The sequence below is a fragment of the Solea solea genome, chromosome 7 (genome assembly GCF_958295425.1).
Source record: "Solea solea chromosome 7, fSolSol10.1, whole genome shotgun sequence".
NCBI classification, from domain to species: Eukaryota; Metazoa; Chordata; class Actinopteri; order Pleuronectiformes; family Soleidae; genus Solea; species Solea solea.
Genome location: NC_081140.1, coordinates 24058632 through 24081344, shown reverse-complemented (window position 1 = coordinate 24081344; position 22713 = coordinate 24058632). Strand labels below are relative to the sequence as shown.

Sequence of the window (22713 nt, the reverse complement as noted above, 5' to 3'; positions counted from 1 at the left end):
GTGCTGTTTTTATTGTTTGCTCAGTTTGTCAGTTTGAATAATTGTTGCCATGTTTGATTTCACACAAATTTTAGACAAATTAAATGCATTATTATTTCTATTTTTCTATTTCTCAGAACATCTCTTTAATCCTTGTTTTATTGTTTGGTCTCTCTGTTTTTTTGTGTGCTTGAATAATTGTTTGTTTTGTACATGTTAATGAGTTAAATTCAAAAGCCTGAAAAGCACAGGTGGTTGTCATTCGATATATTTTACAACCATGTGAGCAAACACATCTATGGTTTTTTTTTTTTATCCTTATTTAATTATTAAGTGCTCATTGAAAAAACTGTGCATCCCATCTGCTGCACACACACAGATGTCATCCACATTGTATGAATTTCTACTCTCATACTTTCAAATGTGATTGTGTTGTATTGTTTCCACAGTATTTGCTTTTTTAATTAGCTTTTAATCTTTATTAATCAGTATCCTGTTAACGTGAGGAACAGCTCTCTCAATGTGAGTAAATACATTTGAAAAGTAACATCAATGTCAGACTTTCATTGAAACAATTATAGAAATAAAATAAAAACAAAATGCAGGTCACAAAAGTTCTCCACACGAGAAAACGCTACACTACATGTGATTTTCTTCAAAAACATTATGATTATGGGTAAAAATGAAAAACACGTATTATTAAATGGTAGTCCTTTTTTTAATATTCACTCTGCATGATCGAAAAGGTGTGATCTTAACATACAACTGAGGCTGGCCTCGGTAACCGGCATTATTCTTCCCTCTACTGGCAGGGCATGGAAACCTCTTCTGCTTCAAATGAAATCAACTGTCTCTGGTGATCAACCTGTGATATAAAGGACTTTTACTAAATAAAAAATACCAAAAATGTATGAATTATAGATTTGTTTTAGTCTCCTTCCCTACACAACACTCAAATTAGGGAATTTGCTCAAAAATACATACTACCCCTTTTCTTAATAAAAAAGAAAACTTTAACTACCAAGATTACTGACTTGATTAATAAACTACACAACTTCAAATATACAAACAGTTCCAAGCACATGTATTATTTACAGCACAGTCTCTTCTCTGTTGAGGAGAAAATAACGTGGTTAATGACATTCAAAACACTCGTCTTGTTTGTCATTGTTTGTTTCCTAAGTACAAAAAAGGTTCTGGTGGCGTCAAATAAAGTCCGAACAAAAGCTTCGGCATCGACAGTTGTGATGCATGTGTGAGAACAGTCCTTACTCCTCTCAGGTCCAGGCTAAACTCTACCACCTTCCTCTTAGGAAAGGTGGGCCAAATGCTGGCCTCCCATTAGGGAAAAGCCTACCATCCCTTTCACCCATGACCTCGGGTCTAATGGAGGGAAGTCGATGGAAAGGAGGTCCACGAGGAGAGAAAGAGATGGGCATTCTGAACCTTTCTGGTGAAAACATGGGTCCTCCAGGCAGCATTTGTGGGGGCATATGCGGCATGTTTGGAGCTGAGAGGAATGGTGGTGGTGGTAGGTGAGGATTTGGCATGTTAGGAGGAGGTTGCAGAGGAGGCATGCCTGGTCTGGGACCCTGCATGACTGCTGCTGGGCCGCGCATATTCAGCACCGGTGCCACAGGTGAGCCCAGCTGGTTGTCTTTGCCTCCATCTGAGGGTGGGCCTTTGTCAATTTTAGATTCTGTGCTGGAGTCCTCTGGAGATTGTACACTTGTTGCTACTGCAAAAAGGAAAAAATATGGCTTTTTAATAGATATTGGTGCAATTTTTTTTTTTTCAATGTAATCTAATTGTCAGTAACAGTGACATAACTGTAGCATGTGTGATCACTACACTTGCACATCCTTCTTTATATATAGACACATATATCCCTAATTGTTTTCCTTCTATAAAAATATTACCTTGTGGCATCTTTGTAGTGTCAAACTCGGTGGGGATGAACGGGGCTCCTCCTGCGGGCATGGCTGTAGGAGAAAGCACGACGGGGCCAGGAAAAGCAGGAGGACTTCCAATAGGTGTTACCTGTTGAACCACTGGCGGCACCTGGAAGACAAAGAAACACAGTGGCATCCCAGTTGAGATTAAAACAGCATGAGGAACAAAGGAGTGAAATTAAACAGGCAGAAAATGCATTAACAACACATTTTGATCTCAACTCATTTGGGTTTTGTTTTCCATGTGTGAAGATAAAAATGAATGTTGTTTTTTACAGAAATTCCCCAATAATCCTCAGGAGACGATATTATTTATAACCATACTGCAGAGTCAAATTAAATATGACGTGCACACAGCGATAATGTAGACAAACACACTCTTAAGAACGACTGCAGACTTAGTGTGACGTGACAGTCTTTATTTATTTTATATTATTTGCATCTTTCAATATCAGATCACAGTAAAAACACGACTCTTTCTTCTGATGATGTTAACTGTACATGTACAACACTGCTGTAATGAAGCCACTCACTTCATCACTAAATAAACTGTTCTAAACGAGCTGCACAATTCGATATATGAATTGATGAAATCGGCTGAAAAAGGTAGGAAACATTCATTCATTCATCTTCTACCACTTTATCCTCCACATGAGGGTCACGGTGCCAATCCCAGCTGACACAGGGGGGAAGGGTGGGGTAAACCCTGGACAGGTCGCCAGTCCATCACAGGGCAACACATAGAGACAAACAGTGACAAAAAAAATAAAGGCATAAGATGATACATTACAAAAGAAAACAATAATGAAACCAGGCTGGGAATCGCTGAACCAACATTCCAAACTAATAAATAAATAAAGGTAATGGTAATACAGCAAATAACTTTGACTACAACTTTATTGTCATGTGTACTACAGACAGTATCATCCGGTTGAATAAAACTGGTAAAATAAGCAAAATACTGTATAAGAAAGTAAATGTTGAGTCATGTGGCAGACGATAAGCTAAAATGCTAAAATAACTGTCTAAAATGTAAACGTATTGATAAATATTGAACATAATTAAAAAATGTGTTGTAACCTGAATACAGATGGTGGAAATAAAATGATGCATCAAACGGTAAAACTAACAAAAAGTTCGAACAAACAGACGAATAAAAGGATTATGAAACTCAATCAAAGGTCAGGTGAAGAAAAGGTTGGTTTTAAAAAGACAAAAAATGTCATCCAGTCAGAATGAGGGGCTCATTTACTGTACATTTTCCTTTATGTAAATTCATATTTAATTTTAAATAAAAGAGGTAAAGGAAAAAAAGGGATTCTGTATAAGAGGGTATAAATTATGACAGGACTTACCACCCACATACAGTGTTAATTTTGACCCAAAATCCAAACATCAAGCTCACAAACAGCATATGTAACAATTACTTACATAATTGACTAACCTGTGATTAAATGATTCCGTTTTAACAATTACTTTGTTCAGAGGATCAAAGAAACCAGAAAATATCCACATTTAATAAGCTGAAAAATGGGTTTGTTTTAATAGGACGAAAAACACTATTAAATGTTGTTCAGTATGTGAGTATTTTTTCTTCCTTCATAATACACAAAACTCTTCACTGAGTTCAACTGTGTGTATATGAGACAGTCGGTGTATAACCACCACTGACAGAAGTTTCTTTTACAGCTTTATCCTCTCAAGGGTCAATAGTTTTACAATTTTGTACAATTTTGTACAATTTTGTGACTTTGACTTTGTGACAGTTAACCACATCCCCATTCTGCATGTTTTTATTCTATGGGGGGAAGTCTGTCAAAACACACACACACAAGGAGAGCATGCACACTCCACACAGAAAGACCCTGGATGTCAGTTACAGCTGTGTCGCTTTCAGTTACCATAAAAGGTCTGACAAAGGATGTTTAGTTTGTCCTCTGTGGACCAAAATGGTGGCCTACCTAGAGCTGACCCAACTCCTAATATACTATACTGTAGATATAAAAGGCTAATTGTGGGGTAAAAACTACTCGAACAATCAAGTGATTGTACACTTTTATGTACGGCATCTTCAAGCCAGATGATACCCACGTCTCACCCAGAAAATGTCCTGCTGCAACAACAATTGTCCACAATGTCCAGAATCAAATCCCTCGACATTAACCACGTCTCATGTCTAATAATGCCTCTTGTAGACGGGTCAACTGCACACACAGTTGTTTACACACGCAGTCAGTCTGTACAAGAGGATATTTTCCTTTATGGGAGGGATATACAGTATATTATTAGAAAAACAGGGGGGTTTTATTTGGTGCAGCTGCTGGTGACTACTGAAGGGAACACACACACACACACACTTGAAGTAGATTAATACATCTAAAAGTAATTTATTTCCTATAATATTCCCCAAACAATAAAAACGTTTCTGAAAACTGAGAACATAAAGGACTTTCAGCATCTTTCAAAAAGCCATAACCACTCTGAATCCACACAGAGATACAATTATTAATCAATGAATGGAATATTAATGTCACTGAAGTAATAATGAATTTGATTGTTTCTTGATTAATTAAAACAGGTGTTCTGAGTTTTCAATTTCTTAAATGAGAATAATTCTTTAATCTCCATATAACAAAGAAATCATTATAAACGGATACACTTTGGTTTGTGGACAAAATAAGACCTTCAAAGAGGTTTAGGAAATACTGATCCAACACTTTTCAGCATTTTCTGACATTTTGTGGACCAAAAAAAGGATCCCATGTATCAAGAAAATAATTAATTAATCAATCAGATGAATCAATTGTGAAAATAATCCTTAGTTACAGCCCCACTTACACTGACCACATCACTCACCACCTCCACACACACACTGGCCCAACCTCCCTCTCCCCCTGTGCACCACCTCCTTCCTTCCAGCACAATATCAGCAACCCACCTCCCCCTTCTTGTGCAATAAAGGTCATGTGAAATGTAAGGACACATGAAGCACTGTTTTGCAGTATATACATCTTAAATGCATTTACATACTGTTAATTTATTTTTACATTAGATATATTGTGGTCTTTTTTATTCCGTGGTATTTGCACTATATAAAAGGCTTCTGCTATTTTGTTGGACCTGTAGCAATTTACTTATGTACTGTACTTATGCAATGGAAATAAGGGCTTTCTCTTATTTGAAGTGACTTGTTTCCTGCAAACATACCACAAGGATTTACATGTAACCTAACAGCTTTGCTTCCAGGTCAAAAAAAAAGGCCTGAGTAAGATGAATTTATGACTTGGCACTAATATAGTGTACATAATGTATTCTTGGCCCATACCTGAACAATAACCATTTAACACCACAATTCAAAAATCTTAGCCCTAAACTTCCTGCACCTCAGAAATTATATTGAGAACGCGTCATTAGGACCGGGTCCCATGGTCTCCACGAGGACTACTGGCCCCCGACAAGGTCAGTGTTTATGCCAGTAAAGGTCCTAAAGAGTAGATTACTACAAGAACACAGACAAAATACGGGCATACTGCAACGAAACTAACACCAACTTTATATTGAACTTAACTTGGCAATGTGAGAACATTTTGTTAATTTACATTTGACGTTTCCTTCTAACGCACATGACAATAATGAAGAGAAGTTTTCCTCTCCTCCCATGCTGCAATATAACTTTCATTCACTCAACATGCATTCCAAACCATGACATGACTATACTTACGTCTTCATATTATATAATAATAATAATAATATTGTTCATAAAGCACCTTTGAGGAGCAGATCCCAGAACAATGACACAATAAATAAAATCCGGATAAAACTGTCACAAAATAAGACTCTGAGGTATTTACAGGTGTGAATGTCATAGCCTGCGACTAATGGTAATTTATAAAACTTATTCTATACAAGTGAACAGTATACCATAATAATGTCAAAAATAAAACGTAGTTTTATAAAAAAAAGATACAAATAAAACTATAAAGAACAGATTATCAATGTTACTGTCTGACTGTAGCTGTTATGATTGAAGTAAATTACACAGTAAAATCAAGAACTATTTCTCAAATGTTAACAGAAACTAGTTAAGTTAATCTAGGTCCTAATGTGGCATCTAAAAGGAGATAAATTAACATTGTAGTACATAACAGCACAATTTAAAATGATAACATTTGTAAGACATATTGATTTGAGTTTGTTAATTCAATGTTAATTTAAGTGCTCAATTCACAGACATCTTTCCATGTCATGCATTTTAACTCTCAAGCTATGAATACATCCAGGTCACAGAAGAGTATATACTAAAACTCTGTGTATGGGGAAAAAAAAACTACAAAGTCAACAGATCATGGCATAAATCATGTAAATGATGAAGGATGCCACATCCTGTTTCACTTTAGACATCACCTATATGACCTGCCACTGCAAAACATAACACACAAAACATCCCTACAGTATACATCTGTCCTCTAAAAAAACATTTTGTTCTTGTATGTTGTATCTGTGCCAATCAAATAAACATAAAATATACATTAAAAAGTGTGTAATTTGGTCACTTTATTAATGAAGTTTATAAATATAACTAACATTATTATTATTATCCCCCACATAATTGTTTTTTTCATCATTGCTATTTTATATAAAATAAATGCTTTGGGGGAAAAACACTTGAAATGTGCAGGATATAATGCCATTTAGTAATATTACTGCACCTGAGTTCAGTATGTTTTCTGATAGTCATGTACACAACATGTACATAGCATGCACACTACACTTGCTGAGCTATTCTTCTTAGTATGCTGCATTGACTTCATTTACTTGGACAGCCTTAACAAAGCCTTAACCTGAACAATAATCAGTTAATGACTTAACCCGAACCGAAACGTTTAATTGTAGCCCTCACGTGTCTCCAAAACATGGTTTTGCCTCATTAGGACAGGGTTTTGGTCCCCTTAATGGATTAGGCCAAACACATACAAACGAGCTCACTCTCTCTCAATAACTAAAAAGATAAGAACAAAGATGAATATATACTGTTTTAAAAAAGGACTTGGGTCAATTTTAAGCAACTTTTAGAGGCTGAAGTGCATGCAGAGGCACTTGTTCAGAACATTTGAAATAGGGAGAGAAAAAAAAGAGGGACATTTCTTGACTAACCAAATTCATAAACATGTGTTAAATAAAACAAAATTAAACTTAAAGGTGCAGTGTATAGAAATGACCAACATCTAATGTTGAAACTTTAACAAACGGAGGACTCCTCCACTCACCCCTCCCTTTCCCAAGTATGTGCAGGAACTATGGTGGCCTCTGCATACCAGAAAAGCTGCTGATTTATATATTTTTTTTAAAACTTCCACTTTAAAAGGCAAAACACATGCTCTGGTTGGGCTGCTGTGGAAACATGGCTGCACAAAATGGCAGCCTCAGTAAAGCAAGGACTTGCTTTGATTAAAAAGAAAAAGAAAGGCTTTATATCTTTTCAAGCAATTGCAAAAACAAACATTGGAACTTGAATATCTGAAAAAAAATAATTATAATTATAATTATAAAATGTTAATTATAATTAACATTTCAATTGGCTGCCAGCCATCAACTCCAATGAGTTAAACTAAGTTGAAGTAAAAACTGCGAAAAATCACCTAAGTTTCCATATAATTTACCCAATCTAATAAATTGTCAAAGGCAATGTACAGTTGTTTCTGAAAATGTCTGTTCTTAAAGTGCCACCAGGGGCACTATAGCTGGAAGTTAGAAATAATAAAATCTTACATATAGTGGCTTTAAGGTTGTCAACTCACTTGGCTAACCTTGATGAAGGGAGGGGATGACAATTGATACCTACAAATGTCTTAAGATGACGACAGGAGAATTTAAGGAATCAGATTATTGAATTTAGGGGCACCTAGAGGTGAAGTTGCATATTGCCACCCACAAAAAAAAAACCTTTGGCTTCACACCTAAAGTTTGGTTTTCATAACCTTGAAGGTTAGGCAAATTATGGTGAAAAGCTTGGACCCAATTGGAGACCGGTCATGACCTCACCTCTAAGAACCTGCACTTCTGTTTAGTTTGGCATCGTTTGCAGCTGAAGAAGACCTGAAACTCAAAATCGAGTGAGAAGGAGACGCTTGTTTTCTCAGATATCCATTCAAACAGACATCTTGCAAAAGTGAGTCGCCCCCTGGTGGCTATTGAATATATTTTTACTTCCCCATTGGCTTCCAAAGAAGACTTTTTTTACTTCTTATAAATATGGCAGCCACCCCAACTACCCAACACACTTGAGAAGCGAAGGAGTGAGCCTAGTTCTCCATTTGTTGCATTCTAGTGTCTCACCATTAGATGCCAATGAATCTTCCAAACTGGACCTCAAATCACAAAGGGCACCTAATTGTCTATGGGCAGATCATTTAGTGCCGTTTACCAATAACAGACAAAACAGAAAAAAAAATTAAAACGTCAAACCACCTTGATAAAGGCAAAACAGCAATCTCTTACCCTGATGTTTTATTCCATCTGCAGAAAATGCAGGAGAACGGCTGCTTCTTTTGTGCAGTTTGAATTCACTGAGGAAAACACTATGAAACAACCAGCTGGACACTGACTCTTTCAAAATCTTGATCAACTCGAGGATTTCACACAACACAATTTGGTTTGTTCTTTCTTTATGCCTGCCACTCATAGGACATGAAAAAAACAGTAATGAGGCAGCGTCCTATAATATAACAGCCTTGAGAAAAAAACCTAAAAGGTTCTATTTCGTTTTGGAATGAGCCTTTCATTACCTTTGAACCTTCCCACAGTCTCATCCAAAAGCAGGACTCCAAATATCCAGAGATGTTTTTGTATGTCACTTACCTGTGTGATGCCTCACGTGAGCCCGGTGTTCTCCACACTTGAATAGACCACTGTTGTGTTACGTGACTGAAGAAGAGTTCCTCTTCCCTTGAAATGACTTTTCACAGGAAATTGACTGAAAGGAGAAGACTGCTCACATTTTACGTTACATCCATGTTAATGACTGAGCGATCTCAACCTGATCATAAGTACATGTTGGAGGGAGGCTTCAGGTCTTCTCATGCAATGTAAATCTGGTTTCGACAAAACTGTAATTTGTAGCAGACTAAAGGATGTAAATGAGCTAATCAGCCAATCTAATATATGTAATATATGGTTACAACTGATTGGAAAAGCTTAAAGTATAAAAGTTATTAAATAATATTAGGTAATTTGCACAAATCAGCCACAAAGTTAAAACCCCTGACATTACCTCGCCAAAATGGCACCTGTGGGTATCGGACAATGAGCACATGAATAACAGTCTTATAGGGGCAAAATAGTGAGAGAGCTGGATCAAAGCAAACCAGCAGTTCAGGTGGGTGCCACTGTGCCAGTAACCCTGCTCCAGCCTAGCACCAATAAAATGGCCCAGTTAAGTGAAACTGATGAACCAGCAACAGGGGCAAAGGCTGGCCTATGTGGTCCAGTCCCACAGAAACCTGTGTAACACCAACTGCTGAAAACCTCATTGATAATAAAAGCTCTCAAAACACCAATCAGAAAACACGGGCCACTGCCAAAAGTGTCATTTAAACATAGGACCTGGGCCACGAAGCAGATGGAAGCCCACACTGGTACACTATGTTTTCTGTTCAATAACCTGGGTGGTCTGATGCGCGTGTACGTTTACCTGAGGAAGGAGATGGCACCCAGCTGCACGACCGGAACAAAAATAAACTGGCAGAGGCAGTGAGGCAAATGTTAGGATGGAAAACCATGTGTCCTGGAATCCACTACCTACTTAAAATTGATGCAGAATGAGAACTTCCATACACGGCAGCGGTGTTGCACATTAGAATCAGAATTAAACGTGTTGCTAAATCTGATCAAGCACTGCTGAGATGCACTGGAAAAACAAAATTCTGATTCATGGAGACATTGCATCGCACCAGTAAAACCTTACGCTAAAATTTCAATGGCAGATACCACGGCAAACCTTCAGTTCCAAAAACAGCCTGGTGGCTTGAACGTCGTGGCTGATTCTATATCTAGATTTTGACATCTAAAATCGATAGAGACAAAGTATATCAAATTGTCTCCTATGGTACTTAACATGAAAATGTAACTATTTAAAAAAAAAAAATATTCAAAAGAGAAATTAACTAACAGATGCAAAGTGATGGACGTTAATATACTTAATAGCAAAATGTAGGTCATAATCTCTTATTTACAGAAGGTCATCTACTGTCTATTATTTTCAATTTAAGTCCTGGAAGTTCATAGAACTCAAAATGAAAGAGATTCAAGGTGCAAAGTGATATGAATACAGGCACAAAATGTCCTATAGAACAAAGGCATTACTAGCAGCTACTCTGGGTTGCATTTTCTGCTTTCGCGTGTTTCTTATATGGGATGATTGAATGTTCGCAATCGTCCTTGATTCAATAATTGATTGTCCTCTTTATTACAAGACATTGTATAAAATAGGCTCTGGAATAATCAAAAAGGCACTCTGATACATGGTCCCTGTGTGAACGGCTCACTATCACTGCATTCTGATATTTAATGGTCTGTTGAACCTTTAATTGCAGTATCATATAACCCAGTTTGTGAAATTGGGGTTTACTTCAGTGTGCTCACATATCTGTAGATGTCTTTATGTTCTTTTGAGACAGAGAACACTGTAGAACGATTTATCACATTATCGCCTCCATTTAAGGGCCAGTTTATGCTTGAAAAGTACTCAAAATGTAATCTCTTTTTTTTTTAATGAGCCAGCTACAGTTAAGTTTGGGTTGGTCTTGTGAAGAAAAATGTCTTCAATCACCTAGACATGAAAGACTATCTGATGTATTATGTATATATATAAAAATAAAAATAAATAATAATAAAAAAACATGCCAGCACACATGGCTGGAAACACTGATATCATGGGTCTGGAATGATTTAACAAAGGGAGTCTATGTAAGACGTTGAAGATCAGTTTCTGATATTTAAGCGACACCGAGCTCATACAAATGAGTTTTCGCATCAGAGACAAAAGCGGTACAACAATATTAAAGCAAGTATGCCAGAAGTGAGTCACTGCATTAAAGAGCAGAACAGGTATCAAATAATTCAAAGCTCAATTCTGCAAATTCAGGTGAAGAAACCTGTAAACACTAAGGAAAGTTTTTACAATTTGAACATTTAGCTTTCAAATTTAAATTACTTCCGTTACTGGAAGAGAATGCAGCTGTTCACTGTATTTTTTTCTGTCTGATTAAAGAGATTAAAATAAAGAAGCTCCGTCAACCCTGTGTGCTGAGCAAATGTCAGCTGAAAACACCTCCATTCAACTGCATGTTCATGCGTTTTTCCTTGACACTTTTCCTTCCTCGGCCACTTCTTTCCTCCATTGTGCTGTTGTTGAAGATGACCGACAGTGGAACTCCGTCCTTTTGGGCGCAACATACAAAGCCCACGTCATGTTAGACTTGTCATTTGACAACCGTACCACACACCAGACATGTCATAGAGACACAGGAGCCCATCAAAGTACAGCTTGCTAGTCCAGGGGGGAAAAGGAGTTGAAATAATAGCTTTTGTGGAGCATTGACACGTGTTGATGATTGAAAAAGACGGCCAGCAACATGTGCCAACACGTAGAGTGCATTTGTTGTGAAGCAGGAAACAATAGGTATGGGTATTCTGAGGCTTCTCCAACAATGCCTTCTGAGCAAACATGGTCATCTTACGACATATTATATTTATCTAGTAAGGTTACTAACCATTATATACAGAGGTAGCTACCAAAAAAATTAGATGCTTTCATAGAAAAAAGCAGTAGTTGCCACTTTTGAAAGCCAAGTATTGGATAGAGAGAACTAATATCTAGAAAGTGATCAGATTGTGGGTATGAGAGATTGGAGCCATAGAGCCCAGAGATCGGACCCAAATAAAAAAAACTTAAGATTTCAAAGCCCGACAAGAGCAGATTTCCGCAAGATCCTACAGAATTAGAGTGGAAATAGAAAACCAGGAAGACATAGACAAAATAGCAAGAAACAAGTGTCCCCTTGAAAAAAATTGTACTGATACATTTTGCTTCAATATCTACTTTATATAGTTTAGTGTAAAGTAATTAGAAAATGGTGATGTGGATCGATGAGAAGGTGCAGTTGCCTTTTTGCTGTAGATAAATAAAACTTGCAATGTGCTTTTGCTTTGACAACAAAAAGTTTGCTGTTCCCTTTTGCTTCAGTGTTATATTCAAAACAAATGTTTGGATTATATTAGTGTGTTGAGATGACTTCAAGCTCCATTGTATGTATTCCAACAACGAGGACCAAACATGACAGAGTCCGCCAATTCATTGGAGTCAAGACAATCACTGTGATAAATGAAACGTGTGGAGTATAATTGTAAAACATTAAAAGTCAAAATCAGCAACAACTGTATCGTACTGCATGTAGTATGCAGAAAGGCTTTTGGAACAAGAGCCACATTTGGTCAAACACATTTTATGTCAATTTTTTTTAGTCCTAATTTATTAACTTCTTGACTCAGTAAAACCAAAATACTGTGTTGGGACCCACAGATTTTCATTGTGGGAGATTTTTTTGGACAAATTTGCAAACTTTAAATTAACATTAAGGTGTATACGTTTAAAAATCACACAATTTATAGTTAAACTTATATGAATAGTTTTCAATCTTTAAATAGTGTGTCCCCATGCAGAAAGTTTAACTGACAAACATAGGACACTCATTTGCCAAACAGGTTAGGGTTAATTCAAAGATTAATTTAGTAACAAATTTAGGATTATAGGAAACAGGAAGCACACAAAGAACCGCAAGTTTTTATGAATAAATAAAACACAGATGAATGTATTTTAACCGTATTATTTAAATCAAAGTGCAAATTTTAGATCCTTGTCCAGTAAAAATAAAGATATACAAAAGTGCAAGTTTCAAACAGACAAAAATATTGATGCACTGCTTCAGGAGTGACAGGTGTAATTTGATTTTAAATAAACAATTTTTAAAAGTGACCGTGCCACAGTTTGGATAAGAAATACTCTCAATTACTAATATTAAACACTAATTCGCCATGGCTGGTTTAGCCCCACATTTAGCACAAAATGCTAACAGTGCTAGTGGCTTACCTGGTCTCCCCCTTTGACACTCCTAGTGTGAAGATGCGATCGGACCTTTACGTCCCACCAGAACCCCAGGGTCAGATAACGTAGAACTTGAGATATAAGCAACTTTTCCTCCAAGAGAATTTTCCCTAACCTGCGCTCAGTGTGCTACGCTGCACACAGCTAGTACCATTAGTTTAGCATGTTGTCATTGGGAGTTTTTATTAAAATATTATATTCAAATTTATCATTACTGCAAGCTCATTATGATTTCACATATTCCTTTTTGTATTGACTTCAAACCCATTTCAACAAAAAAAAAAAAAAACAGACCCTCCAGAGGCCGATCCATCTAATGACTCATTTAAATATTTTTATTCCCATGTTTAGTGTTGTCAAATACTGTAGAGGTTAGTTATTGAGGATAAAATGTGAAAAAAATGTCATACACAGGTCCTGATAATTTTGCCAAGCCCAGAAATTTCGACTGCTGGAGCTTACTTTGTGAAAACAAGAGAAAAGACCGACAGAAATTCTTCCCTCTAAACACTTAAAGTTGTTGTATTACCCACTTTATTTGAATAAATTAAACCACACAATACAAGGTTACTGTGTGAACGTGAAGATAGAAATATTTAGCAAAGAAAAAGGAAGAACAGGAAAGCACTGTTGAATTTAATGGCAATCAGCAGAGGAGCTTATCTGACTCGTGGCAAACTGGACAGAAATCACCAAATAAAACGATTTATTATTGTTCATTTGGTGACTCTGTAGCAAACCTCATGGGAAACAGTGTGATGTGAGTTGGCAACTGCCATTATTGAGTGATCTGACATTAAAGACACACATGTAGATTTATTTCTCTCTATGTTCAACACAGCTCTCTGAAACATGATTATCCTACATCTGTCACATACTATGGTTTTTGTAAGCCTGTCTGAGAGCTTTTGCTGAATTTTAGGAACAGAAGGAAAACAAATATTGAGCACTTCTCTTCTCTTCTCTGTACGATGTGGTAAAAAAAACGTATAATCTAATATGCATGATACACTGAAATGACATTATCTGAAAACCCGGAAATCTGAAAATCTTTATATTTCTGCTTTGTCAGCATTTAAGTTAGTAAATATGACAACACTCATTTTTATTATATTATCAAGCAGCATGTATGCGCCATTTAAAGTGTCTGTAACAGCACTTATGATATATTGAGCTCATGAGATCAGGTATGACTGTAGATTGAGTTTATCTTGGCCTTGGGATCATGATTGTTGAGTGTCGTTTGTACTAAGCAGGCTAGTGGATAATCAATCCATAATTTAATAATTTTATATAGCACATTTCATACAACAGGTGAAGGGCTTGAGATAGAAGCCGCAGTGGGTTTTTAGGTTAATCTACACAAGGCCATATGCAATTAATGTCTGACCTTTGACTGCACTGTCGACTATTCTTCTGTATCACAGCAGAACCTGCAAATTGTCATTTCAACTGCTCCGTTTTGGGGTTTTTTCACTTTAAATGTTGGTCATTAAACGATTAAACGATTAGGTGAACACTACTAATAACATAATTTCAGATAAGCTCCACTACTCATATGGAACAGTAATTTATTCTCCTTTTGACCTCCACAGAAAGATTTGTGGAGTAATCTTTTTAAACCAAGGCCATTAAACCAAAATTTTAACACTTGAATAATTAAAAGTAAGCTGTAATAAGACTGTATTAGCAGTACCTGAATGTGAGCAGTGACCATTCCATCTGCTGGCACACTTTCCAAAGCTCCATTTACAGCTGTCTGCCTATTGATGTCCTTGGCAACATTCCACTCTGTGTATAAAAAGGACAAAACAAAATGACACCATGAGGAAAACTATGCACAGCAGGTGCACCTTGTTCATGCTACTGCGATATTTGCAGTTTTCTGTAGTGAAGTTATCTCTAGTATTTACCCGGATTTAGTGTCTCCGTGTCCAGCATACCCCCTTCACGATAGATTTCCAACTCGTCAACTTTGACTTTGCTCCAAGGAATGCACGTAACGCCTTGCTCCACATCCCAGAACTTTTTAAGTGCCGATTTTATACCTTTGTTCAATGCCCAAGCCACCTGGGAATAATGACATTAAGTCATAAGTTATATACACATGTATAATAGAAAGATAAAAACAACGTGCAAAAAAAGAACATGTACCTTGACTGGTTTCTGGTGGACTTTGTACGACCCCCTACTGAGCTTTTTCAATGCTGTATAGGCATCTTGTCTGTGAACCATAACAATATAGGCACAGCCCCTTGGAGGAATCATCTGAACACACAAAAACAGTTAAATTAAAGGATGACATTAGTTACAAGTTATGGAGTAGTATAAGTGTTTTAAACTGAAATGTCTGTACTTACATTGATGGACTCAATCTGCCCAAACTCTTCAAACAGGCACATCACATCAGACTGCTGAGTTTTCTTGTCCAGCTGTCCAACCCAAAGCGTAGTGCTACAAACTAAAAATTAAATGCAGTTTTAGTGTCCACACAGAACCTCATCATACTCAATTTGTTATATGGATATACATCTGATAAACTTCACATCTGTGTAGTGACATCTATCTACTAGGTCCATTTGAATTACATTTCCAGACACATTGCTATTAACCAAATATGTATCATCTATGCAAGTAACATTACGTTATACCAGCGTGGCACATTGTAGCTTGCCAATAAGTTACACAGAAACAAAGAAAGCAACACAACAAACCAACGGCAATAATCGATAACATCCATGTTGTTTCTTCTGGACATGTGGTTACCAATACCTACCACAAGAAGAAGACAAGCTTTGTTTAAGAGTAGGTTGCATTGAAAAACTGACTTGACTAAATTGACTGTCAACAAATTAACAGAGTGCAGTGTATTCACCTCCACCCTGTGGGAGCCAAACCACTGTGCTTGATACCCAAACAAAACAATGCCATAACCAAGATGGTAAACCTCATTTATTTTGGTGCCCTTATTATCGTTTGACAATAGAAATGTCACTGCATGTCTTATCAAACTGAACCAAAGTGTACCTTTTAGTGGACACTGAGCTATGTTCTTAATTGCTTCACAGTGAAACAAAGTGTTTTCTCTTACTGCCTAACATAGGTAGCATTTGTAATATCAATCCACTTCATTGCAAGCACACCAAACTTTTAAGGGAAACACAAGATGGCGCCATATCTTATTACATTATACCTGAAACAAACTCATGATTCTTTTCAAGAATCAGTACAACCGTTCAGAGCCCTGCACCTGTCAAAGCAATCTTTTCTGCCATTTAACTTCCTAAAATGGATTTAGATTTGAGAATTGTGCTTTCAGTTTAATTGAAATCTTTTAATCTCTTTGTTACCGTCTGTTCACAGCAGCTCTACAAGGAACACTGACCACAAACAACAACAAAAGAACTTTGCTCATTAACCTCTGATATACAGTTACCTTAGTCACGCGCTAGGAAGGGACATTGTAAACACCTATGTGAAGATTAATGAGTACTACAAGCAAAACCTGTAGTAGTGCTCAAACATTCACCTGTTTATTTAACTACATGTTTTTGCACACGATAGCTACTTTGCACATTCACCATCTGTCACCTTTTACTTCACTTAATAATGGTTGGTGTTGCTACAGGTATAAAGAAACAAATGCCATTTCAAATGATATCTATCTTTTGTAATTACAGTGTACGTGTTAAAGCAACAGAAACTGTAGTGGCAACTTGAATACAGTCATGTGACAGATGACATTCACAGGTTTGTTTTTGTTGTAGCGCCTACCGTTGAGTGTGTGGCCCTTTATGCTGGGAAGACCTTTCTGTCTGCGTTCTCTGTCCTTCTCTCTTTCAATCCTGTCCTGGGAACGAGAGCGAGATCCCCACCGCTGTTCTCTGGAGCGAGAACGAGACCGCTTATGCCGTGACCTTCTTGAGCGAGACGAAGATCTGGATCTTCTTCTCCTGGGAGATCTGGAAGACATGGTTTAACGCAGTGTCACCAAGGAATGCAATTTGAAAGAGGCAGGTTAACCGTTTGAACATTTTGAAAAGGAAAATGCAAAGCTGAACAGAGAAATTTGGGAGAATAATAATGATAATAATAATAATAATAATAATAATAATAATAATAGACTTTATGATACAACAAAATACAAAAAAACAATAGACGTATTAATGCGGGTGGAGGATGGAGAGTGGACAGTGCAAATAGGACAGTAGGTGTGGAGGAGGTTGTAAAGGTATGGGGTGTGAGATTATATTGAACCTTTAAGTGAAAGGAGAGTTGTATAACTTGAGCAGAATTAAACTGAGAGCTGCTGTAGGTGTCACACGGGGGTGATGTGATTTATGTGAAGGGTCTTGGTGACAATATAAGCAGCTGCATTCTGGACAAGTTGGATTTTTATTGAAGAAAGTGAGGCCAAGAGGAGTGAGTTGCAGTATTCAATGTGGGAGGTAACAACCTGAAACTCCTTACCTGGAAGCAGATCTGGATCGCGTTCTCCTGCCATAGTGGCCTCTGTTTCTACCCTCGTGCCTGGAATGTTCTCTTGAATTTGCCTATAACATGACATGACAGGTTAAATTTTCCCCCCCTCAAATTAATGAGCAGAGGGTACCATACCAGGGGTTTCAAATGTGGCACAATACACCAATTATGGCCACCATAGCACTATCAGTTAAACTGACTAACTAAGGAAAATTAACTCATGGGAAAAGGTTGGCATTCAAATGCAAAGGCAACATTCAAAAAGATAACCATAAATTGTGTTTTAATATTTACCTGTGACTGTGAATAAGCCTCTTCTCTGGAATGGTATCCATCTGGTATTAAACGATGTTCACCAGGACTTATCCTTCCACCATGCTAGGGGATGACATAAAAAAAAATCAGCAAAAGAAAAATAGTTATAAACCGAAACCACAGGGACAATGAAAATATAAAATAACAAAATACATTACAACTGCTATCTTTGACTGTTAGTTGCGTTATGATAGAAAGCCTTGACATGCTGATACCTCTATGCCATCAGTCTGTCCCATCATATGTGGATAAACATTCTCTGTGTTGGGCATCTGACCAGGAAACTGGACAAATGTCTTTTCGGGAGTGAATCTGTCATGGTAAAATAAAAAATAAAAAAATCATTGACTTTGTGTTACAAACCTACAAATAAAATAACACAATTTACAGATAGTAAATACTATGTGAAAATATCTGCATTGATGAAATACAGTGACAACCTATATGCAGTTGTTGTACTGCACTACCATAAACAAATGACACAAAACTCACTGTGCCTGGATGCCTGGTTCTTTAGGAGTTATATCTTCTGGTTCATCATCATAGTCAAAACGATCCAAAAGTTTCTGAGGAAATCAAGTTGTTTTTTCCACAGAGAAGTTTATTAGAAAATTAAATTGCATATGTCTAACATGGGTTATGTTGAGACACTGAACTACATCATTACCTCAGCAAATGAGCTTTTCTTTTCTGTCTGTGCACTGTACGGGTTGAGTTGGGCCACGGGCATCTGAGGTGGGGTTGTGTTGTTTGTTTCGGTGGCTGCCAGAGTTTTATCAGCCTGCTGGAAATTCTGGAGCATCCTCTGCAACTAGAGTGGTCGGGAGGAGTTGTTCAGAATTTAAATAATGATTTACCTATTGTTAAATCAGTCGCAAGTGTACTCATGTTAAGCAGATCTGCTGGAACAAATACCAATTAATTGCTTACCTCCTGACCATGGGGGGACTGAAACAGCTGTGCCACTGCAGCTAAGGCATCAGGAGTGGATAACTGCGGCACAGCGGAGGCATGAGTGATAGGAGCCTGCATCTGTGGTTGGGGGTTAGCAGGTACTGTTCAAATACAAGAAAAATAACACAGTTAATCACACAGTAGTGGAATTACATCCACAATTAGTAACAAAGTTGCAAAAACTTATGATATCTCTACCTTCCAGTGCAGGGGGAGGCACAACTGCATCATTAGCCATATCCATAAGAGGCTGAATAATGTCCATATCAAACACACCATTCTTCTGCCATAGGTTCAGGACACGTATGATTTTGTTCTGAGTTATACACAGAGGGAAAAATACAATTTCAGTGTCTTGAGACATGGTTTATATAATGTATACCATTCATATAAAACACTAAAACCACAACTTGTATGTACCTTATCATCTTCTGGGCAATGGTAAAGATTTAGGAAGGTATCTGTGAAGTTTTTCAAGAATCTTGGTCCAAATACATCTTTGTCGACACCAAACTGATGGCGCGACTGTCGAACAATGGAATCAACCACATATAAACCAGGAACCTTTAATTCTGGCTTGCACTGATGGGGGGAAAAACAAATTGAAAATGTATTTGTGTTGCTTTAGGTCCATCCAAAATTTGTAAAGAACACGACAATGAATAACGAATGGTAACCAGCTGTGTTGTACCTACCTTCTTAATGAACTTTTCAACAATCTGGACAACGTGTTTGTAAAGCTAAGGAAAGACAGAAAATAACAGTCAAAACATATCACATAATACTTTAATCGTACCTGGTATAATTATAAGGATCTTAAATACCAAAAACTACTACTAACATGGTTTTTCTTATTAAATTCAGCATCACAAATAATAAATCTGCCACTTAAAAATATTAAAAGGGTCATTGACATAATATTAGACCAATACCTTCCGAGTTAAAACCACACAAACACCAATGAGAAATAAGTACAGTTGATAAGAGTTGTAACTCCAAATCTGTTTTCATCAAATCAAAAACACACCAAATGGCTAATTGATAAACACTTCTCTCTGTTCTTTACGAAAGAAATGTTCACATGCAACATTTCCACTCGGTGAGCAGCACTTCATCTGGCAAAAAAGTTTATGATGTTTGTATGATGAAAGCAGAATTGAGGACAAATTGGGGAAGTAATTGTCATGTTCTCTTCTCATCACAAAGCCCATATTCATAAATTGTGGGTATACATTGTTATTCTGAAACAACAACATCAAACGGCCAAAGATGACATTTGAAAAGAAACGACAGCTTCATGTGACAGTCACCTTGATAACAACATTGACTTTACCTTGATAGCTTTGATGGCTGATTTGGTTACAGACATCATTTTAGCACGGGATATGGGAGGCTTCAGGTCAATCATGGAGAACAACTAATGGATTTGAAAAAAAGAATCCAATCAAAAACACTGCTTTACATTATCACCGTCATACGATTGGCAGCACAGTCACCATACATAGCTAAAGTATACACACCATCTGCTACATCCACCATTCCTCACTATGACAACCATTGTGAGTGTTGTCTTTCATCAATGTAAAAGTCCACAGATTACTTCACAAACTCACAAGATCTCAGTGTCTGTTTATGTGAAGACTGACCAACTGACTCGTACACCATGTGTTTATAAATACCAAGCAATGTGCAATAAACAGAAATTAGAGACGGACCAATTATTCAGTAAGTGTCAGGCAATCTGGATACATTTTTGCCTATTCTATCACTTAATCATGTATTTTTTACATTTTTAAGTACGCACACTTCAGTTCTCTAAGCTTGATAAATGACATTTCAAATGCAAAATTGTATTTGAAGATTATGGTTTTGAATATTCAGTTCACCACATATTTACGTAACATATTATTCATTGTATGGCCAGTATGTATGCATTGGCCAGGTGCACAGCAATCGTGACACAAAATGCAGATTAGGAACGCAAACCATAAGCGTTCTACAGAATGTTTAAAAGTAATGGATGTGTGTATCCTTTGACATAAAATGTGTGTGTGTGTGTATGTACATATGTATATACACACACACATATATATACACATACATATACATATACACACGTATATACATATATATATACACATACACGCATATAAATACAAATATTCGGATTAATAAATTATACATCATATATTGACTGTACTGACTTCATATCACTGGCCATGTGACCCTTAACAAAACTCGTATGAAAGGTCACAAATATTGACTTAAATTTTGACTCTTTAATGACAGTGGTTCCACAAAAGCAATACTTGCAATCTGCCGATAGCAACGGTACAGCAACAGTTGAGGGTCAGAAACACTTTATAAAACAGCATTTTCTTGCTACATTCATTAGAAATAAGAAATACAAAATGCGTTGCAACTCAGTGTGTTAGAACAATACCAACGTCACAGTTGATGGGCAAATTTTGACATGGTTGTATTGCCATCAAAGTTCGCGTTTTTCGCACAAACCGAACATTACGGTCATTTTAATAGAGGACATTTTCGAAATGTCAGTCGTACACATGCTTATGCAGCACGTAATTGAAATGTAACTTTTAATCCAACAGTCCCATTTAAATTCCATCCCAACCTTACACAAACTCAAGAAACGCAGATAAGTTAAACACCAAAGCAACTAACAAGTGGACAATAAGACACTAAGACGTTTATCTCATGCGGTTATTCGAGTTGCTAGCGCCTAGCTCTTAGCATTTAACGTGGCGACTCAAACATAACATTGACACACAACTGACACAATAACTCCTTTAATTCGCTTACCCTATCGAGTCTGTTATTAAACGCTACGAATTATACTATTATGCGAGTCTCTAGTGTCTTTTTTTAATCGTGGTCTCAAACGATGAAGTTGACAGTTAGCTAGGCACCAACATCAAAGGCCTTATAAGATAACAAGTACATGCTAAACCGTAGCGCTCAGCGATGTAACAAATCGAAGCCAAATCGGGGTTTAATACGTCTTCAACGACCACCATAACTCAAATTAAGATCACAAATACTTCACAAATGCAGCTGTATACAAGTAATGCAAATACAAAGTAAAACGGTATTTAAATCAATCGATATTTTTAGCAATCGTGTAGCACGCACGGCGAGCTCTTTGGCTAAAACATGAACAAACTTTACCTCCATGTTGAACGCGTTCACTGCATCCATACTGCTTTATTGTTTTGTGGTTTCAGTGTCGTGTATACCTAATTTATGTTCCTAATCATAACTTTGTGGAGTCATAGAGATAACAAAAACACAACGAGCGTCGATTGCATGCTAATCTCGCCGCGTCCTGAGAATCTGCTATGTTAGGAATGTCTCCTCTTCTCCGCCCCGTACTTTGACGCATGACGTCATGACGTAATGCTGCATTCACTGCTATAGGAAAATTTGCTTCCTATCATTTGAATGGGGTGACCAGTTGGAGTCAGACGATTTAACATTCGGGTGAGTTTTTTTTTTGTTAAATAGATAATCTGTTTAAATAATGTGTTATTTTATTTCACTGACTTCATGTTGATATAAACTCGATCAACTTTCTGCAGATGGCAGCTTTTCTTTACTCCTAAAGTAAATTGTGCCGTTGATGGAGAACTCTAACAGCACCGTTTCCTATGAATGGGAATATTATTATGATTACATTGATCCTGTGATTGTAGATGAGAGCAAGCTGAAATACAACAAATGTAAGTCTTTATGTGTTCTATAATCTTGTCTTGGTCTTATGTCACATGAAGGTCACAGAACTTTTCCTCTTCCCCTTCAGACACAATTGTTATAATATTTTGGATATGTCTGGCTGCCTTTGTGGGGTTC

The 22713-nt window shown here is 37.0% G+C and overlaps 1 protein-coding gene across 1 annotated transcript; it reads right to left on the bottom strand.

The window, feature by feature from the left end:
• Positions 1–430: 430 nt before the first annotated feature.
• scaf4b (SR-related CTD-associated factor 4b) lies at positions 431–22225 on the bottom strand. Its single transcript, XM_058633995.1, has 18 exons — positions 22033–22225; positions 20177–20260; positions 19539–19583; positions 19264–19425; positions 19042–19159; positions 18820–18944; positions 18557–18700; positions 18382–18455; positions 18105–18201; positions 17869–17952; positions 17563–17645; positions 16867–17054; positions 15453–15553; positions 15247–15360; positions 15006–15162; positions 14789–14883; positions 1899–2040; positions 431–1717 (listed from the first exon to the last, which is right to left on the bottom strand). The coding sequence occupies exons 1-18, from the start codon at positions 22060–22062 to the stop codon at positions 1275–1277; spliced, it is 2286 nt and encodes a 761-aa protein (XP_058489978.1). The 5' UTR covers positions 22063–22225; the 3' UTR covers positions 431–1274.
• Positions 22226–22713: the final 488 nt, after the last annotated feature.